Below are 20,609 nucleotides of genomic sequence, written 5' to 3' on the forward strand. Positions count from 1 at the left end.
AGGCCATTACTTTCATTCTAGAATTATCACCAAGGATGATACACCTGCTTGTTGTCTTGATACAAAGAGCCTTTCTGGGGCTTGACCACATGGTTCTCATTGTTGATGATAATAGTGCGGTTTGGCCAAACCATCAAGACAACTATTTTTTGGATTGGCAAACTCCATAATACATACTTCTATGAGACCCACACATTGTTATTGTGATGTTCATGTAGCAAAAACACCATATACCACCTTCAAGTGGTAGACGGTGAATTCACAGGTTCTCTGTACGGGTGGAGAAGTTGCATTCGCCAATTAAAAAAACAGGACCCAACGAGGTTTCCAAATTTATCAACCAGGTTCAGCATATTAAATGAGAACTGGAATCATTGGATAAATAATGGTTGCATACATTAGACATAATGTAACATTCATCGATATAACTTGATCCTCCCAGTCCCATGTAATTTACAAATTTCCCGAACATAATCCAAGAGATCTGCCAAAGGCCTCTTGGCTCCAGCTCCCCTTCAAAGGGTTGACACAGCTCAATTTTGACCCACAAGCTCCCACTTTGGGGTGAACTTAAGTTTCCTATAGCCACAAAAGATCCAAAAGAGCTGAAAATCATGTTCGTAGCCATTTGTGCATTACACGTTTAACACTGAGATCCCAAAGTATGTCCCATCTCATTTGTTTTTCACTATTCTATCAAATGGAATGATTTATTCTAAGTTTAGCCATTACAAAAGGTAGTTTGACTAAAAACCAGCCTTGAGAAAATTAAAAGAGGGAGGGGGAGGGTGGGGATTAGGAATCAGCCAAATCAACAATGAATAGTAAAAGCAGATGAAGATAGCAGCAGGAGGTACAACAGCCAGGCGCTCAACATATATTATACTTTGATTCGTCTGTCTAACAATTACAATGCCAGACAACTGTGATGTAAAATATCTATGGGATTTTTATAACCTGAATGTACAAGGTACAGAGATGGCAAAAGGTATGGACACTTGACAAAATCATCAAGAAGTTGTCACCATATTATGGACTCTATATGTATGATGCATCAACTGTATGTTTTTGCAAATCAACATTACAATCTGTGTGATCTGATTTTCGCCGTTTAGCAGCTAACTGGGGCCTCAGCTACATAAATTATGAAATGTTAAGAACCCAACAATAATCATAAACAGCATTAAATAAGAGAAAACACACACTGAACTCCAATGAAACATGCACACAAACACTGAAAGCTTAAAATAGATTTCCAAAAAATATGAACAAACACTAAAGATTTGAATCCTAAAGCAGATAGAAGTTCATGAATTAGTGATAAACACGCAAATCATACCTAAAAGTTACATTTAAAACTTGGCAAAAATGAAGTTAAATGTCATTTTTAAGGTTTTCTTTAAAACACTGTCCATGGCTCTCCCCACAAGCACCACAAAAATAGATAATAATTAAAACCTTCAAGCTTGAACCATGGACTTCATTGTCACATGACTGATTCATTTTTTGCTAAGGATGTCATAGACCTTGGAGCTGGCCATAATGGGATTGAAAGTGAGAACTGTTTTGGGTTACTTGTTATGTTGTTTTATTTTATATATATATATATATATATATATATAGAGAGAGAGAGAGAGAGAGAGAGAGAAATCTTTTAAGGCAATCATAAAGCATCGTCTTGGTTCAACAAAGTTAGCATGTACTTTCTGTTCCTCACACAAATGAAATGTTATTTAGTAAAAGATGTTGCTTCCCAACCACTTTGTAAAAACTCGTTGTTTGATGTTATTAGGACAATTAGTAAATGTCAACTAGTCAATGGATTCTGAAAGATGTAACTAGGGGTGTACATAATCAAAAGGAGAGTCAAGGATTAGGAAAAAATCAGCTGCAAGTAATCTAATGTACAGTCATTTTCCTTGGACCAATAAAATGAACATCAGTAATTAAAAGGGTGCTAAGACTTACCATCTGAATATACTTTAATTGCTTTAGAACCTGATCTGTTTCTAGCTCCTGAAGCAAATATATAAAATGAGATTTGATTAAAATAAAAATGGAGCAAAACTAACACAAAGAAGAGAATTTAAAAAACAAAATGAAGTCATAATGACTGAAGAGAGCAATAGCCCATTATTTACAACAAAAATACATTTTGATCTATTTCTTTGTACCCAATCTGTCAGACACATGAAACCATAATCAAGGCTATTTGGTAACATCATGAGATAAATAATGTTTGACATAGTACCACATTCACTTTTAGTCTGTAACATCTATGAAAAGTTCATGCATACTTTATAACATCCATAAAAGGCACCTCCAGTGATCAGTCCATTTGGTTTTTCATGAGCAAAATCACCAGAAAAGAATGATATTTATAACTTCATCTGATGTCTGACAATTTATGTTAGATTTTTTTTTTTTTTTTGATAAGTAAGAAAGATATATATTAAGAAGCTACCTCATGAAAACACAAGGCAGAACAGAGAATACAGGGAAGGAAACAAACAAAAAGAGAGAAGAAAAAGAAAAAAAACAAGAAAACAAACAGAGACAACAAAGAGCAAATTAATTACAGAGAAGAGAACTAAGGAACATAGGGATAGAATCACTAGAGGTGAGTCCCCAAGCCCTAGACCAATCAAAAAGAGAGCCACTAAAATAAGCGAGCAACTGGTCATCAGATTTGTCCCTATCCTCAAAAGTACGCCAATTTCGCTCCCTCCAAATACACCACATTAGGCACAACGGAGCTAGATTCCAAACGCCAGATGAGTGCTTTCCAAACCAATTCCACCAACCGAAAAGCATATCTGCAACTGATCTTGGCAAGACCCAAGAAATCCCAAAGGATCTAAAAACCAAGCTCCACAACTAATAAGCTTTTTCACAATGGAGAAGCAAATGATTCGCCGTCTCCCCATTACAACAGCACAAAATGCACCAATCAACAAAATCGAAGCCTCTACACCGCAGAATATCCCCTGTAAGAATCTTCTCCCAAGTTGCAGTCCAAACAAAGAAAGAGGCGTGTGTAGGAGCCTTAGCCTTCCAAATACCTTTCTAAGGAAAGATAATAGGCAGGGAACTTCGGAGCTTATCGTAGAACGAGCGGATGTCAAAAACCCCCTTCTTCGACAATTTCCAAATCATGCAGTCTCCTTGCTCAGAGAGAGGTAAATTAGAACCCAGGGTTTGAAGGAAATCATCCACAACACCCATCTCCCAGTCATTAGGATTTCTAAGTAAAAGAACCTTCCAACTTCTCCGAGCCTCGGTCCCCAACCGTTCGAGAGACGAGGCCACCGATGCCTCTCTATTAGAAGCAATCCCATACACTACCGGGAAAGATAGATGGAGTGGTGAGTCCCCACACCACTGGTCCGTCCAAAGCTTCACTCTATCCCCCACCCCTACCTCAAACCGGATGTGTTTGCTAAACACCTCCCAACCTTTTCGGATACTTCTCCATAAACCACACCCATGAACACCCCTGCCCAGTTTGGAAGACCAACCCCCACTCTTCCCCAAACTTCAGAGCCACCACCCTCCTCCAAAGACAAGTCTCCTCAACGCCATACCGCCATAACCATTTTCCTAGTAAAGCTTTATTAAACGTAGTTAACTTCCTTATTCCCAAACCACCATTAGCCTTAGGAGCACACACCTTATCCCACCCCACCAAATGAACCTTCGAATCCCCCCACAAGAAGTCCCTCTGAATCTTCTCAATCTTATTAGCCACATGCGAAGGGATGGTAAAAAGGGATAAATAGTATGTAGGAAGGTTAGATTTTCAACAAGTTCTCAATGCTTCAAGCTAGAAAAGCATGTCACATGGTTGTCATTACTCAAATTATGTAATATTCACCCTGCACATTTACTGCATCTTAGGACACTACAGTCTCCACCCAACATTCTAATGTTACAACCTTTGGACTATGAATTTCCCAGGTCAAATGAGACTATCTAACAACTTTGAGTAGACTGCAATTCCTACAATAATTCTTCCCCCCAAAAAGTGTTTATAATACACAGCAAAAAACCCAAACAATTGACAAGACTTGAGAAATCAGAGAAATGAAGGTTATTTCACCTGAGGCACAGCACAATCAGCATGAGTTGGATCCCAAAGGAAAGAGTGAAAGCATTCCCAGTCATCAGTTTGGACTTCAGAAAGAGGAGCCCTGCAACATTATAAACTTTAACATGCTAATCATCTTGAACATAACCAATAAAGAATTTCTGTTTATATGAGAAAGATCTGGGAAAAATGGTAGAAAAAGAAGAGAGACAGAGAGGAAGAATAAAAAGACATGCAGGCTATAAAGTTTATTCTATATTGTTGCTTAACAAGAAACAAATGGATACATAAACTTACTAAGACACTACAGTGTCTGATAATTACAACCATTAGTAAGGTTCAACGAGAATGATTTACCCAAGTGGAATTGATTACATGAACTGGCTTTCCACTTGCATCTTGGCCTGGCTTAATCATCCTTAATGTTTAATTACCAATTTAAGCAATCATCTAAAATATTCCTCATAGCTTTTTTGGATGTACAAAATTTTACTGACAGTGATAACGTGGCTAATTCCATCTTAAAGGTCCATGTAACAGAATTATTGAAATGTGTGGCAGAAATTCATATTAGTAACATTTTTTTTTTTTTTTAAATAGTACTTCAAAATTTCATTTATTAAACCCAACTCCTAACTCACACAAATAAAATATGGGAACCCTTAGACACTTGTCCCTTTCTTTTTGCTGCCATTATAACCCTGTATGCAGCAATTGCTGCATACTTGCATGTGGCAAAACTTTTCCCATAGAATATTTGCTTCAATATTCCAACATCCATACTGAGATTTATCAAAATTAGCTGACCTTCCTTGGTTTCATATAGCATACACTTCAGTCAAATCTGTCACTGACATAGATGGAGGCAGCTACCAGCACAATCAAAGCTACTCAAAATAACTAGGCTACTTCATCTCATTCAACAGACATATCACCATTCTGAGTGAAACCCAAAACATGCACAAGCAATCATGAAAGGGTTAGTTCCTCCATGCAAGCTGAAGTCTGCCAACACCGCCAGCTGCCACTCCAACCAGCTCTCTCTCTCTCTCTCTCTCTCCGTGACATGCACACTCACCCACTGATATGGGGAGCAACAAAGACAGAAGACCTCTCACACTGAAAAAAACCCTCTTAACTCTTCACTGCTATTGCTACTGCTACACATCAGTACAATGGTCAATCTCTCTAACATAAACATGTTCTCAAAGTCGTTCAAAAGCCCAAAATTCATTGGCATTCATAAGCCTAACTGTTCACTCAAAACTTTCCACAGAACACCTGGCAATCTTAAGCCTCATTTCCATTGCCCAGACCCTCACTTAAAATAAAGATGATACCTAAAAACCTCCAAGCATGTATTTTACGTCACCCCCCCCCCCCACCACAAGAGCTCCAAAATCATTGTTTATGGTTTCATACAAACTACTTCTCTCACCACCAATCCACCGTACAACTTCACCAACACCACTTATCTCATTGACAGCAGCCACTGAAGCATTCAGAATAGGAAGACCATATGCATTTTTTCTAGGGTCAGCCACTAAAGTAAGACAACTCCACCTAAAACTTATAAGGGAGGAAGTGCCAGCTGAGCTAGAGCTCATTGGCGTCCTTTGCAGGGTTCTTACTTGAAAATCTGCATTGGATAAGGTTAACGTCAACGCATCAATTGGTCTCCTTTGCACATGACCAAACCATTTTAAATGACTCAGATCTTTTCATCAACAGGAGCCCCAATTTTAGATAAATAAATAAATCTAAATAGATGAAGACATTAGATTGAGAAAAAGAAAGAAATTGCTCTTTATCTTCTGCCGGGGGGGGGGGGGTAGGGAGAGGAATAGGAGGAGAGAGAGAGAGCTAAGAGAAACTCACCCAGATTTTTATTTATAAAAAATTTAAAAAATAATAATAATTAAAATAAAATAAAAACCCAGAAATGCACAATCAGATAAGATAAGATCATAAAAAATTTATTGTTTGATTTAAATAGAAATGCTGTGTGTAGCATACCATACCATAAGAAAGTGTATGCATAGCAAATCAATGATCCATATCATTTCTTGTAAGATAGAACAGTTAAAAAGGGTAAGAATTTGCTGCAAACAGGTTGCAGCGCTCGCTGCATATTGCTAAATGTGTCAAGATATTAGAATGACACCTGTCCCGGACCAATTTAAAGAAAACTTCTGTTATGTTTTTTGATCATACATACTCTGTGACACCTAGATGGCATGAGAAAGAAAATCTCCTTTCGACAGCTTTTGGAAATACTTTTCTTTAATCTAAAGGAATATTTTGCTTTATGATTTTGACTGAAATCCAAAAAACTTGTCTTTTGGATTGTTCAATCTAACAGTTTTGATTCTATGCAAAGCAAAATGCACCAAATCCATATAATATGTACAAAACCACAAAAAAGATTGCATTTTTTTAAGATACCCAGAAATTCCATATCTCTAAATTATATGAATACTAAGAGTTGAAGCTTTATTTCATCCTGCACTTTTATGATGCTGTGTTAATTTGGTGTTTGATGAAACAAATACACAGAAGAACACCACATGCCACAGATGATTTACCAATTGTGGGTACCTGATTGACTTGTCGTTTTCATCGAATAGCAAGAATGAAAGTAAACAGAAAGAGCTCAATGGATACACAGCTATCCTCATCATCATCCTACAATTATGAGTACATAACCTCAAGGGATTTGTATTTTGATTTGGTTTTGTGGCTGGGTATCTAAGAAGTGAGAAGAACGGAGGAGGAAGGAGAGAGAGAGAGAGAAAAGGATTTGTAATTTTTTTTTTCCGTGCGTGTGATAGAGAGAGAGAGAGAGAGAGAGAGAGAGAGAGAGAGAGTGAGAGAAACGTTAAGGTTAAGAACTTAACAGAAGTTTTCTTAAATTGGTCCGGGACAGGTGTCTTTCTAATATCTTGACACATAGCAACATGCAGCAAGTGATGCATCCTTGTTTGCAGCAAATCTTTGCCCTAAATTTAATGACATATTTTTCAAAAAAAAAAAAAAAGAAAAGAAGTGCATCAAAATTTGTACTTTCCAAAAGACACAAAAAGAGCATACTTGCACGCTTCATAATGTGCCTCACTTCAGAAAAGATATTCAACCCTGGAGCTTCGCTTTTTGAGCTTTAAGAGTGCCTAGGCATGCTATTAGCAACACCAAAGCAAAGTCAATATACCATATGGAAATCCTCGTCTTACTTCCATTTCAAGTTGTGACAAATAATCATTCTCTTGACAGTTATTTCTATCTAGAGATATAGGCCACCAGATTCAGAGGAGTTGCATAAGTATGATTTTTGCCTGATCTAAGCCAGAAGATTATGGGCACCTCCAAATAACTGTGCCCCGAGGCCCACTTATCGTCATAATTATAGCATAATCCATGATAGTGCCTTTCTTTCATATCTGTTGGTATCAATCTATGGATTGGTTGCCTGGTTTTTTCCATAGTTATCAAAAGAAAGGGATGGAGCTGGTTACGCTCCATCCCACCAACTCCCTCTGCAGCGCATAATCTCTTTCTTTTCCTAGCATTGGGCTAACCCAAGGGCACTCAACAAGGTATTCGGCTTAAACATTATTACAATTAGATGAATTCTCTCCCTTACCTCCAAAGTGGATCTTTTTAATTTTTAACTTTTTATGTTGCAAAATATGACAATCAAAAAACCCTTCTTGGGCCTGCCATGTCACATATACAGATGTACTACACTTGCTTACAGTTATTTATTGAAGATTAAGAATGAGGAAATTACCATGAATTTTTTTGATAAGTAAGGAAATTACCATGAATTAGGAGGCATATTCTCTTTTATGCTTAGGGACACCTTTTACACGTGCAGGATATATTTACTTATATGCCTACATCATGTCTGTCCAATATGGGTATCTTAGTCACTAAAGGGTGCCTAGGTGGGAGGGGTGTGATACGTTGAGATGGTGATTGCATGGGAGTGGAAAGTTTGACGTCTGTTCTTATTACAAGGCTATCTGTGGTACTATGCTATTCCATTCCCTTGGAAGTGTATATGGTGTGTCAAGGCCCCGTAAAGGGTGTCCTTTGTTTGGATAGCAGCTTGGGGTAAGATTCTTACTTATGACAACCTTATCAAGAGGGTTAAAAAAGGTTGAGATGGTGATTGTAGGGAAGTGGAAAGTTTGACGTCTGTTCTTATTACAAGGCTATCTGTGGTACTATGCTATTCCATTCCCTTGGAAGCATATATGGTGTGTCAAGGGCCCAAAAAGGGTGTCCTTTGTTTGGACAGCAGCTTGGGGTAAGATTCTTACTTATGACAACCTTATCAAGAGGGTGTGAAAGGTTGAGATGGTGATTGTAGGGGAGTGGAAAGTTTGACGTCCTTATTACAAGGCTATCTGTGGTACTATGGTATTTCATTCCCTAGGAAGAGTATATGGTGTGTCAAGGGCCCAAAAAAGGTGTCCTTTGTTTGGACAGAAGCTTGGGGTAAGATTCTTATTTATGACAACCTTATCAAGAGGGGCTTTCCTTTAGTTGGCTGGTGTTGCATGTGTCAATACAGTGGGAAACAGTGGACTGTTGTTGCTCCATTATGATGTTGCATATGCCTTGTGGAGTAATTTTTAATATGTTAGGGACTCATTGGATGTTGCCATCAACAGTAGCATATCTTTTTTTGGGTAAGGAATTGATTTGGAAGCACTCTTCGGATGGTTGGAATCTTACTCCATTATGTTTGATGTGGATAGCGTGTAAGGAACATCATAGTCGCACTTTTGAGGATAGTCACTGAAGTCCTTGTTCCTGAACCTTGTTTGATTGGTCTTAGGAATGGGGTTTTACTCATTGTACTTCTATTGTTGAGTTTCAAGACTCACTTGATTTTTCTGTATGATTCTTTGTAATTCTTAAAGATATTTTGTGTGTTTATCATCGTGAACATGAATTAATTTTCTCCTTTAATATATATTTTTACTTATCAAAAAAAAGAAAGTATTATGTGCCAGACAAATCAGAACTAAAGCATCAAACTTCCTGTTTTCCATACAAACTGTATGTAAGGTCATTTCATTTATTCCTCAATGGTCCTGAAGGGAGTTGAATCAGTTCACATGTACGTTTATATATCAAATTAACTATTTGTTTAATAAGTGATGTACTGATAGATTTGAAGTAGTTGTCCAAAAGGCCCTGCTTTGGTGAGGTTCCGCATCATCAAAAAAGCTGATAGATTTGAAGTAGTCAAGCATTACTCCCCCCGCCCAAAATAAAAAGGCTTGAGATTTTTCCAATTTTAAAAAAGAAAAGTTACACAGGTGTTATTCATGAGTAACTTCTTGAACTAACTTATGAGCATTATAGATCAATTTCATGGGCAAAACAGAGACAAAATATCACATTCATTCGTGTTTGTGTTGAAATCCATAAAACTAATTTTGATACTATTTAATTATTGGTAGATTTCCCTACAAAAAGCTTCCAACTAAAAGATAATGTATTAAAATCACAAATTCCAGATGCTCATCAAATACTATTAACACAAAAAAAATGACACTATCAATGGAGTCACTCTGGAAGAAGTTTGTTATTTGGTTTACCTGCGCCACTTTCCACATATAGTTCCATTGACACCTTCTCCTATGCCGTCTATAACCTCTCGACACTGAAGCCAATTACCTATGGAGTTAAGTGTATAAGGCTTGCAGAAGTTCCACAACTACAAAAGGGGAAAAAGCCCAAGTAAAAATAACAATAATAATAATAAGGGGGAAAAAAGGAAATATGCTTCACTTCATTTGAGAACCAGAAGGAAATACTAAATATATGGTAACTGAGCAATTGACTTTACATGAGAAGTGACACACTCCGAAGGATCCAATTCCACTGGTTCACTGATGGCATTGACATCACTGCATCAAATCAAAATTACAAGAAGATATGAATAAAAAAGAAAAAGAAATAGAAATACAGATCAACAAGGCAAAGACAGAAGACAACAATATCTTCCTTCTTTATTCTTTCAAATATTTTAACTTGAGCATGAGGAAAAGAAAAAAAAAATTATTTAGATCCAATGTTTGAACGGAATTGAGGAAAGGTGTCCTCAACCAAGCAAAAAAAATTGCAAATGCTATACATCAAAGAGACATACAGAAAACTAAAAAGCACTGCTGAACCCCTGCAGAAGGTACTCCCCTTCTATTAGCTACTTAGGTTTACTAGTTCATCCACCTCAGCATTGACCACTACTTAAATTACCCAAGCTTGGATAATACGTTCTCCTAAAATCAAAGCCATTTTGTTAGTCAAGAGCAAACCCAACAGTCATTATCTACAAAGAATTGGTCAAAACTTAAGACCCAGCCTTAATCACCTCCTCAATTCCCCAATTAATAGCAAGGATCTTACACTTTTCCCAATCTGCTTCAGATTGTCCAGGTAGGGCATATACATGACAAGCTTGAATGAGTTGGAGAAGCTCCCAATTAAAGCAAAGCTCTTATTGCATATGAGGGAGAAGGAAAGAAGTAAAGGTTACACTCAATTTCCAAAAGAGGAAAAACCAGAAAATGTCAGATCCATTTTGCTAAGAATTTTACTCAAATTCAGAATATGGTAGAGATGGACACTTTTGAGAAAGGTGGTAGAGACAAAATATGGTAGCAGTTGAGGATGGTGTTTAGATATTAATCAATCGGACATGGTGTGAATTAATGGAAGAGCATAAGAAGAGGTTGGGGACCTGGGGTACATTAACATTTTGTAGGTAAATTGGATTTTAAGTGGGGTGAGGATATCTTTTTTTTTTTTTTTATTGGATAAGTAATAAGATTATATTGATATAAAAAAGGAACACCCTAGTACACAGGGAGTGAACAAGGAAAAAGAAATCAAATACAAAAATTGCAAGAGTCTAGGAAATCAACAAAAGAAGGGAATGATTGATATTGCAAAGCAAACAACCAATCCCTTAAAGTTCTAAAAAAGAGTAGCTTAAGGTCCAGAATAGAACTCTCAATATCTTCAAAACATCTACTATTTCTCTCCCTCCAAAGACACCACATTAAGCAATGAGGAATGATGGACCAAATATAACCCTTTCGATGACGACCAAAGCTGCCTTGCCAACACTCTAACAGCCCCAAAACTGTGTGCGGCATAACCCAAGTTACTCCAAATAGACCCAAAACCATCGACCATAGATCCATAGCAAAAGGACAATGAAGGAATAGATGGTCAACCGATTCACCATTACTCTTACACATGTAGCACCAATCCAAAATCCACACCTTCCTCTTTCGTAAATTATCAATCGCCAAGCATTTCCCTAAGACAGCAGTCCAAACAAAAAAAGCTACTCTAGAGGGAATCTTCTACTTCCAAATATTTTTCCAAGGAAAGTGTTGCCAACTAAAATTTTATAATAATCACTAACCCTGAAACCCTTATGTTTGCTAGGAATCCAACACATTTTATCCTCACCTAGCCCCCTTAAAGGAGAAGCATAAATGGTTCCCATGAAGTCTGACATAGGCTCTAGATCCTAATCATGCACCCCCCCTAAAGAATCTCACATCCCAAAAGAGGACACCATTGGCGGACTTCATAAGCTCAGCCACATTGGTATCCTTATTCTTGCAAAATCTGAAAAAGTCAGGATATCTAACAGCAAGAGAAGTCTCTCCACACCACTAGTTTTGCCAAAACTTCACTCTAGACCCATCACCAATATCATACAGAATATGGCGAGAGAAAGAAGGCCATACCTGACTGATATTTTTCCATAAACCAACACCATAAGGGCCGTTCACAGATCTGGTACACCAGCCCCCCCACACACATCCATATTTCATCCCTAACACTTGTGTCCAAAGGGCATCTTTCTCAATCCCAAATCTCCAAAGCCACTTCCCAAGTAAAGCTTCATTGAAAAGTCTTATCTTCCTTATCCCTAAGCCACCCAAAGAAATAGGAGCACAAACAGTAACCCATTTAACCAAATGAATTTTAGGATCATCTCCAAAACTGCCCCATAAGAAATTCCGCTGGAGCCTCTCAATTCGGTTAGCCACACTAGCAGGTATAGGAAATAAAGATAGAAAGTAAGTGGGTAAATTAGATATCATGTTCTAGCATCACTTGTGGTGTAGATATCAAGTCATAAAGTAGCCTCTTCTGGAACTATATCAAATAGCTCAACATAAAGAGTCTTCTTGGAAAATCATATGCGTTGCTCTAATGGTAATTACCTTGGGATATCAATTTCATTAGAGATGTGTAAAATTGGGTTGGAATCTATTCTCTCTTTTATAAATGCTCACTACTTTGCAAATGTGGGGACGATTCCATCAAAGAGCCAAGTGTTTGAGGTTAAAACTTTTAACAAAGCTTTAACTCTTTTCGAGTAATCTTGGGTTAATGCCCAAGGACGTTTTGGAGCTTCTTGCTAGCTTTCCAGGAAAGTTTAGGAAACATAGAAATGGGAAGATTTGGTATATGGTCCCTCATTGTCTGATGTGGGGTATCTAGAAGGAGAGGAATGCGCAGATCTTTGAATGCTGAGAGGTTGATTCAAGACTTGAAGATGTCTTTTTTCCAGACACTGTTTTGGTGGACAACTGCTTTGGGGGACTCTCTGTTTTATTCTGTCTGATTTGCTTGATAGATGTAGTCTTTATAATTCTTAGTTCTTTGTTCTCATGCACCCTCAGTACACTTCCTGTGTGCTCTGGCCTCTTGTATATTTTTTCTTTCAATGGAGTTTATTAATTATCAAAAAAAAAAAAAAAAAAAACCTCCAAACAAAATTTCTTTTTTCCCTCGGAAGCGCATTTAGAAAGCCTAAGGTTCCAGTGCAAGTGCAATTTTTGTATGGACTGAGTATTCAGGAAAATTCTAACAATGGATTTGAGGAAACACAATATTGCTATGTTGAGTGGTGTTGTATGTGTAGGAAGAATTGGAAAATTACCAATCATTTGCATCTACAAAAGTGGGGACAAGTCATCAACAATCCGACTGTTTAAGGTTAAATTTTTTTTACAAACCTTTAACCTCAAACAGAAAACCTTATTTGGAAGCCTGAGGTTCCAGTGCAAGTGGGATTTTTTGTATGAACTGAGCATTAGGGAAAGTTTTAACAATGAAGAATTTAAGGAAACACAATATTGCTATGTCGACTGGTGTTGTATGTGTAGGAAGAGTTAAAAAACTACTGATCATTTGCATTTTCAATGTGATGTTGCCAGAGAGATGTGAGTTATGGTCTAGTCGGGGTCCAGTGGGTCCTGCCTAGATGTGTTGTTGATATATTGGCTTATTTTTTTTGGTAAGTTTGGTTGGAATTAGGATATAGAGATTCCAAAAGCAATTCCTCTTTTGTCTCAAGTGGTATACATGGAAAAAAGAAATTATCAAAACTTTGAAGGATGTGAGAGACCACTGTTGGAGCTAAAGCTTTTGTTTCTAAGATCATCATATGCATGAATAGCTGCCACCACCACAAAGTTTTCTTTTACTAACTTTTTTTTTTTTTTTTTTTTGATAGGTAACGAAAAATTTTATTAAGAAAAAAATAGCCAACCCAATTACATTATGGATGTACTGAGGGGGCACAAATCAAGAAACAAAATTACAATGATCAAGTAAAACAGAAAGGGAAAAACAAGAAAAATGCGACAGAGCCACGCTCCATACAAGGAAAGTATGTAAGAAAAATGACTTAATCTCTAGTAAGGACTGCTCACATTGCTCAAAGCATCTAGCATTTCTTTCACTCCAAATACACCACATCAAGCAATGCGGCACAAGTCTCCAAAAATCTATATTGCGATGTCTCCCGAATTTACCTTGCCAAGACTCAAACAACTCAATTACCTTATGTGGCATAACCCAATGAAGTCCAAACAAACAAAACACCAAAGACCACAACTCAAATGCTATAGGGCAATGAAGCAGAAGATGATCCACTAACTCTCCACACCTCTTACACATGTAACACCAATCAAGAACAATAATACGCCTTTTGCGAAGGTTATCAATTATAAGAATTTTACCTAAAGAAGTTGACCATGAAAAGAAAGCCACCCTTGGGCCTACCTTCGATTGCCACACCAACCTCCAAGGGAAAGAAAGAGTAGGAGGGTAGAAAGAGAGATAAAAACCTTTAACCTCAAAACCTCTACTCCTTGCTAGCTTCTAACAAACCTTGTTATAGTGCCAACCCCCCGCACTTTCGAAGAGTAAACAATGCCCATAAACCGATCAAAAGAGTCTTCCTCCCAATCCTGCGGTGAACAACGAAAATGAAAATTCTAATGAATCCTCCCACCAGACCAATACATAACCTCCGCCACTAAAGAGTCCCTTGCCCTACCCAGACAATAAAGTTTTGGAAAAACTTCTTTGAGGGTACAATCCCCACACCACACATGCTTCCAAAACTTCACTCTAGTACCATCACCCACATCATACTGTAGTAGTTTAGAGTAGTTTAGAGAAGTTCAACCAGCCACTTCTAATAAACCTCTAAAGGCTAACACCATACGCACTTGTCACATTTTTCATGCACCAACCATCCCAAACATTCCCATATTTCACCTCTATAACCCTCCTCCATAACGCATTTGTCTCTAAACCATACCTCCACAACCACTTGCCCAACAAGGCAGAGTTAAAACTCCTCAATCGTCTAATACCTAGCCCCCCAACCTGCATTGGCTTACAAACCTTAGCCCATTTCACCAAGTGTAATTTAGAATCACCACTAATAACACTCCAAAGAAAATCTCTCTGCAATTTCTCCATGCAATTGGCAACCTTCCTAGGTATAGGAAGGATGGAAAGGAAATAAGTAGGTAAGGAGGAGAGGGAACTTTTAATAAGAGTAACCTTACCCCCTTAGATAAATAAAGCCTCTTCTAACCTACTAGTCTTCGTTCCATCTTCTCTAATATAGGATTCTAGATTGACAACTCCTTGAGTTTAGCGCCCAAAGGAAGTCCCAAATATTTCAAAGGAAGGGAAGAAGCCTACAACCCAACAGCCCCACCAACACATCCAGATTATGTACCTCTCGAATTGTTACCAACTTTGATTTCCCCAAATTAATCCTTAACCCTAAAACCTCCTTAAATCTAGTTAGAATCTCCCTCAAAGTAACTAATTGATTAGGGTCAACAACACAGAATATAAGAGTGTCATCAACAAATAAAAGATGAGACACCATCATCGAATTACTAGGTCTAAAACCTACACAGAAGCCTGAAAACTGTCTAGCAACTACAGCCATATCCAACATACGGCTCCAAGCCTCCATAACAATATCAAAGAACAACGGAGATAGCCCCCTGGAGCTTCCAAAAAAATCCAAAGGACTCCCATTAATCAAAATGGAAAATTTAACAGTAGAAATGCAACACATAATCCATTTTCTCCATTTTTCTGAAAACCCACTACGCTACAACATCTACATTAGAAAACCCCAATTCACATGATCATATGCCTTCTCCACATTGAACTTACACAACACCCCCGCAATCCCTGTCTTCAAACTACTATCAATACATTCAGAAGCAATTAACACGGAATCCAAAATTTGTCTACCTTTCACAAATGCATTATGTGAATTTGAAATAAGCCCATGCGCCACCCTTCGAAACCGATTAGCCAACACCTTCGAAATAATCTTGTAAATCCCACCAACTAAATTGATTGGCCGAAAATCCTTGATCTCCACAGCATCTACTTTTTTATGAATAAGGGCAAGAAATGCAGTATTAAGACTCTTCTCGAACACAGCTTGAGTATGAAAGTTCTGAAAAACTTCCATAATCTCTTTCTTCAAAACACTCCAACAAGACTGGAAAAAATCCATGAAAAAACCATCCGGGTCAGGAGCCTTATCACCATTAAACGGCCTATATAACCAAAGAGCATCTTCCTCATAAATTCTAGAGAATTCCACATCATCAAGAACAGGTCTATCAACCACATTTTCATAATAGAGCTGCCTATAGAAGCAACAAATACACTCTGCTATGTCCTCCGGATTCGAAGAAAGTTCTCCATCCACCATAAGCCTATCTATGGAGTTAAATCTCCAGTGAAAATTGGCTATACGATGGAAGAATTTAGTATTTCTATCTCCTTCTCTAATACAAAGAACTCTAGATTTTTGACTCCAACAAATTTTTTCTAGAAGAGAAGCTTTTCTAGCTCACCCCAGATTCTTTCCAAATCCAACTTCTCCTCTGTTAGACCATGACTTTCCTCAATAGTCTCATATTCACTAAGATCCTTCCACAACTGTTTTTCTTGTTCTTCTACATTTCCAAAAACCTCCACATTCCATTTTTTCAAATCATTTTTCAACAATTTCAATTTAATTGACTGATGTGGGTGTAAAACTTAGTGTAAAACTTATATACCAATCGTGTATTGGGCTATGCCCCTTTTGCACTCTTTTAATGGAACTTTTTACTTATCAAAAGAAATAAAGGAAGGGGGGGAAAACTCAACAAAAAACTCTACCTCCAACAATATGTACTTTCTACTATTGGCAGTAGACCATACTAAACTTCATCCACCACCATATCCTTAAACCAAAGATTAAACCGCCGCCAAAAAGGAGGCTTGTGTAAGTCAAATACCATAACAATTGAAAAGCCACTTTCTTTCTTCTACTTTTTAAAAGTAAAATAATTTAATATAAAAGAGGTAAGCTCAAAATGAGAGCTTCCTCAAAGATTTACAAGTTACAAACGAACACTCATATGATCCAAAAATTAACCATGGAACTACATGACATCCCCCCCCCCCCAAAAAAAAAAAATTGTAGTACAATATTCAAACAAGGATTAAAAATAAAAAATAAAGACGACTTTTAATTTCCTACATAAATTGCTCAAGTTCTCTCTATCTATATAATCCAAACACTATTCATTGCCGGCCAAATGCTCCTCTCCACACAAACAAGTCTATCACCTCTTTTGCATCACCCAAATTAGTCCAAAAGTTATGAGTGCAAAAGATCATAGCTCCTGAGCTATCTGACAATGCAGTAACAGGTGTTCTACTGTCACAACTGCACTTGCACGTTAATGACCACCAGTTTCCTTTTGATAAGGTTATTTCATGGTTAGTATGGAGTAAAAGGCTACCATCCATACAAAGAAAGCCACCTTAAGTGGTACCTTAGTACCTCAAACAAGGGAACATAGTTGTAGTAGGCAAATGTATCAAGCATGCGTAATAGGATTGAAAAGTGAACTTCCTTTTCCCATCAGGATTCTAGAATAAACATTCTTCAATTCCTTTTGATATCTGTCTAGAGTAAACTAAATCTATAAAGTCATTCACACCTAGCTCCCAATCATGAAAGCCCCTCCAGACACAAGTTATTGTGACTTTTCCAAATGTAATCAGAGAATTCAGTAAAAGCATACTTCTATGTTGTAATCACATTACCTTCAATGACTGATCTCCACACCAAACATCATGCTACAACTTGATTCTATCACCATTCCCCACCCAAAAGGACACGCAAGCAGAGAACCTATCCAAAATTGAGGAAACACAATATTGCTCTGTTGACTGGTGTTGTATGTGTAAGAAGAATCAGAAAACTACTAATCATTTGCTTTTTCCTTGTGCTGTTGCTGGGTCGATGTGGGTTATGGTTTTTTGTCTTTTCGGGGTTCAGCAGGTCCTGCCTAGATGTGTTGTTGATATATTTGCATATTGGAAAGGACAGTCTGGTCAGCATCAGAATATAAAGATTTAGAAAGCAATTACACCATGTCTTATGTGGTGTATGTGGAAAAAGAAATGCTCAAAGCTCTGAAGGATATGAGAGACTACTATTGGAGCGGAAGATTGTTATACTTTTCATTGACTGATGTGGGTGTAAAACTTGTATACTGATTGTGTTCTTAGGTTTCCCCTTTTGCACTCTTTTAATGAAACTTTTTTTTTGATAAGTAATGTAAATATTATTGGGATCTTCAATTTTCTAGGACTCCCCAAGATTGGGAAATGAAACACTTCTACACCTTTCTAGATCTTATCAATTCTAGGCCTGTTAATGGTGAAGGTCAGGAAAACTATATTGGAAACTAGTAGGGAATAAAAATTTTAAAGTGAGTGAGTTCTATCTCTCCCTTTCCTCTACTCTTGTAACTTCTTTCCCTTGGAAATTTGTGTGGCATTCAAAGATCCCTCCTAGGGTTGCTTTCTTCTCTTTGATCGCCACTTTAGGTAAGATTTGACTCTTGAGAACTAATGGTATAAGGGTGTTGCAGTTATACATTGGTGCTGTATGTGTAAAAGAGTGGGGAATCGATGAATCATCTTCTTCTTCATTGTCCTATTGCCTATGAGTTGTGGTCTATGGTGTGGACCCTTTTTGGTCTCCTTTGGGTTATGCCGAATAGTGTTATTTATTTATTTTCGAGTTGGCAAGGTTCCTTTGGTGGGCATCAAAGCATTGATTTATGGAGGGCCGTCCCTCATTGTGTCCTATGGTGAATTTGGCGAGAACGGAACTCAAGATGTTTTGAAGGGAATGAATAGTCTATTTTGGATCTTAAATCTCTCCTTTTTCATACCTTGCTAGAGTGGAGTTCGTCTTTTAATCTTTTTCCTTGTTCTAATTTTTTAGAAATGCTTGATCTTTGTATTTTAAGTGTTTGATGTACTGTTTTTCATGTACAACCCTGGTGTACCTGGTTTTTCTCTTTTAATACAATTCCATTATTTATCAAAAAAATAAAAAGGGTCACCCAAGTATATAGGAAGTATACAATTGGGGACCAAAACAATCAAAAACACAAATTACAAGCATCCATCACATCAAAAACCAAAGAAATAGAAAGACTTCAATGATAGACATCCATTCCGATAGTGTTTTAAAGATTTAATTGTGTTTCAGAGTCTTCAAAACACCGGTTATTTCTCTCACACCAAATGCACCACATCAAACAATGAGGGATGACAGCCATCCAAATAACTCCATTACGATGCCAACCAAACTTATCATGCCAACATGCTAGAGTCTTTGCCATTACCTAGTAGATACCAAACAAGGTGAACACCATAGACCATAGCCTAAAAGCAATAGGATAATGTAATAAAAGATGATCTACTGATATATAACATCAATCTTGAATCCACACTTTCCTCAAACGTAAATTATCAATAGTCAACTTAGTCCCCAAATACTCCACATACACATCAAACAGTGAGAGACCATGTTCCAAATCACCCCATTTCTATGTTTACTAAACTTGCCCAACCAGCTAGCTAGAAGCTCCACTACATCCTTGGGCATAACCCAAAATACCCCGAAAAGCGTAAACACCATACTCTACAATTCTCTGGCTATTAGGCAATGCAAGAGTAGATGATTAGCATTCTCCCCTGCCCTGTTACACATACAGCACCAGTCAATAACAACACGAGTTTCCTCAAATTGTCATTGGTCAAAATTCTACCCAACGCTGCTGTCCACACAAAGAAGTTAATCTTTGAAGGCACTTTGGAACTCCACACAGTCTTCCAAGGGAACGACAATTGGGAAGGGGAATGGAAAACTTTATAAGAAGATCTAACATCAAAAATCCCCCGAGAAGCAGGTTTCCACCACAGCCCATCCACCCCTTCTCCTTTCCATACTCTGGAATACAATAAATCCACGAAGGAGGCAACTGACTCTAATTCTCAGTCTTGAACCAATCGAATGAAGGTTATATTCCAATGGTAGCTATCTCCTAAGAAAGAAATTTGATCTGCCACTGATGCTTCCCTTCCCTATATCAAGCAATGCCATACAACTCAAGGAAAATTTCCTTTAAAGGAGGTCCTCCACCTTAAAGTTAACGTTGCGATGAAAAGAATCCCACCCCTTCCTTATGCTCTTCAAAGGCAAACCCCATTAGGCCCTTTTACCCTATTTGAACACCAACCAACCAACCCCCCCCCCCCACACATACTTCCATACTTATTGTCAATAACCCTTCTCCACAGCGCCTCCCTCTCCAAAGCATACTGCCACAACCATTTCCCCAACAACGCTTGATTAAAGAGAACCAAGTTTCGAAAGCCTAATTCCCCATTTTGAAATGGCTCACACACATTCCTCCACCTCACCAAGTGAAACTTGAATTCATATCCCAACCCTTCCAACAGAAAATCTTTTTGTAATTTCTCCATACATCTAGCCACACTCAAAAGGGATAGGAAAAAAAGGTAAATAGTAAGTGGGCAAGCTAGACAACATGCTTTTAATTAGCGTGATATCAACCCACCCCTCCCCCCCTCGTTAGACAAATACATTCTCTTTCAGCCAGCCAAACGCCTTTCCATATTTTCCAACACACCATTCCACACAGCCTTTGCTTTAAAGGGGAAACCTAAGGGAAGACTTCTTTCTTCCAGACTTTGTTTGGTTGGACAAATGAGTTGGGTGTTCTCTCTTTCAATTCCTTGTCTGATTTGCTCGATAGATGTA

At 37.8% G+C, this 20,609-nt stretch overlaps 1 protein-coding gene across 3 annotated transcripts in view; it reads right to left on the reverse strand.

The window, feature by feature from the left end:
- Nucleotides 1-354: 354 nt before the first annotated feature.
- The window catches only part of LOC115975712, a 32,085-nt gene continuing 11,830 nt past the window's right edge, over nt 355-20,609 (reverse strand). For 2 of the 3 annotated variants that reach the window (XM_031096611.1, XM_031096609.1), the window contains exons 3-7: nt 9,951-10,011; nt 9,700-9,818; nt 4,100-4,190; nt 1,969-2,016; nt 850-1,134 (exon numbers count right to left, since the gene is read on the reverse strand). In XM_031096611.1, the coding sequence (XP_030952471.1) occupies nt 1,039-1,134; nt 1,969-2,016; nt 4,100-4,190; nt 9,700-9,818; nt 9,951-10,011 (415 nt within the window). In that variant the 3' untranslated portion in view covers nt 850-1,038. Of the gene's footprint in view, nt 580-849; nt 1,135-1,968; nt 2,017-4,099; nt 4,191-9,699; nt 9,819-9,950; nt 10,012-20,609 lie in introns of those variants that run through there. The other variant, XM_031096612.1, reaches the window with a different exon arrangement.

The sequence above is a fragment of the Quercus lobata genome, chromosome 2 (genome assembly GCF_001633185.2).
Source record: "Quercus lobata isolate SW786 chromosome 2, ValleyOak3.0 Primary Assembly, whole genome shotgun sequence".
NCBI classification, from domain to species: Eukaryota; Viridiplantae; Streptophyta; class Magnoliopsida; order Fagales; family Fagaceae; genus Quercus; species Quercus lobata.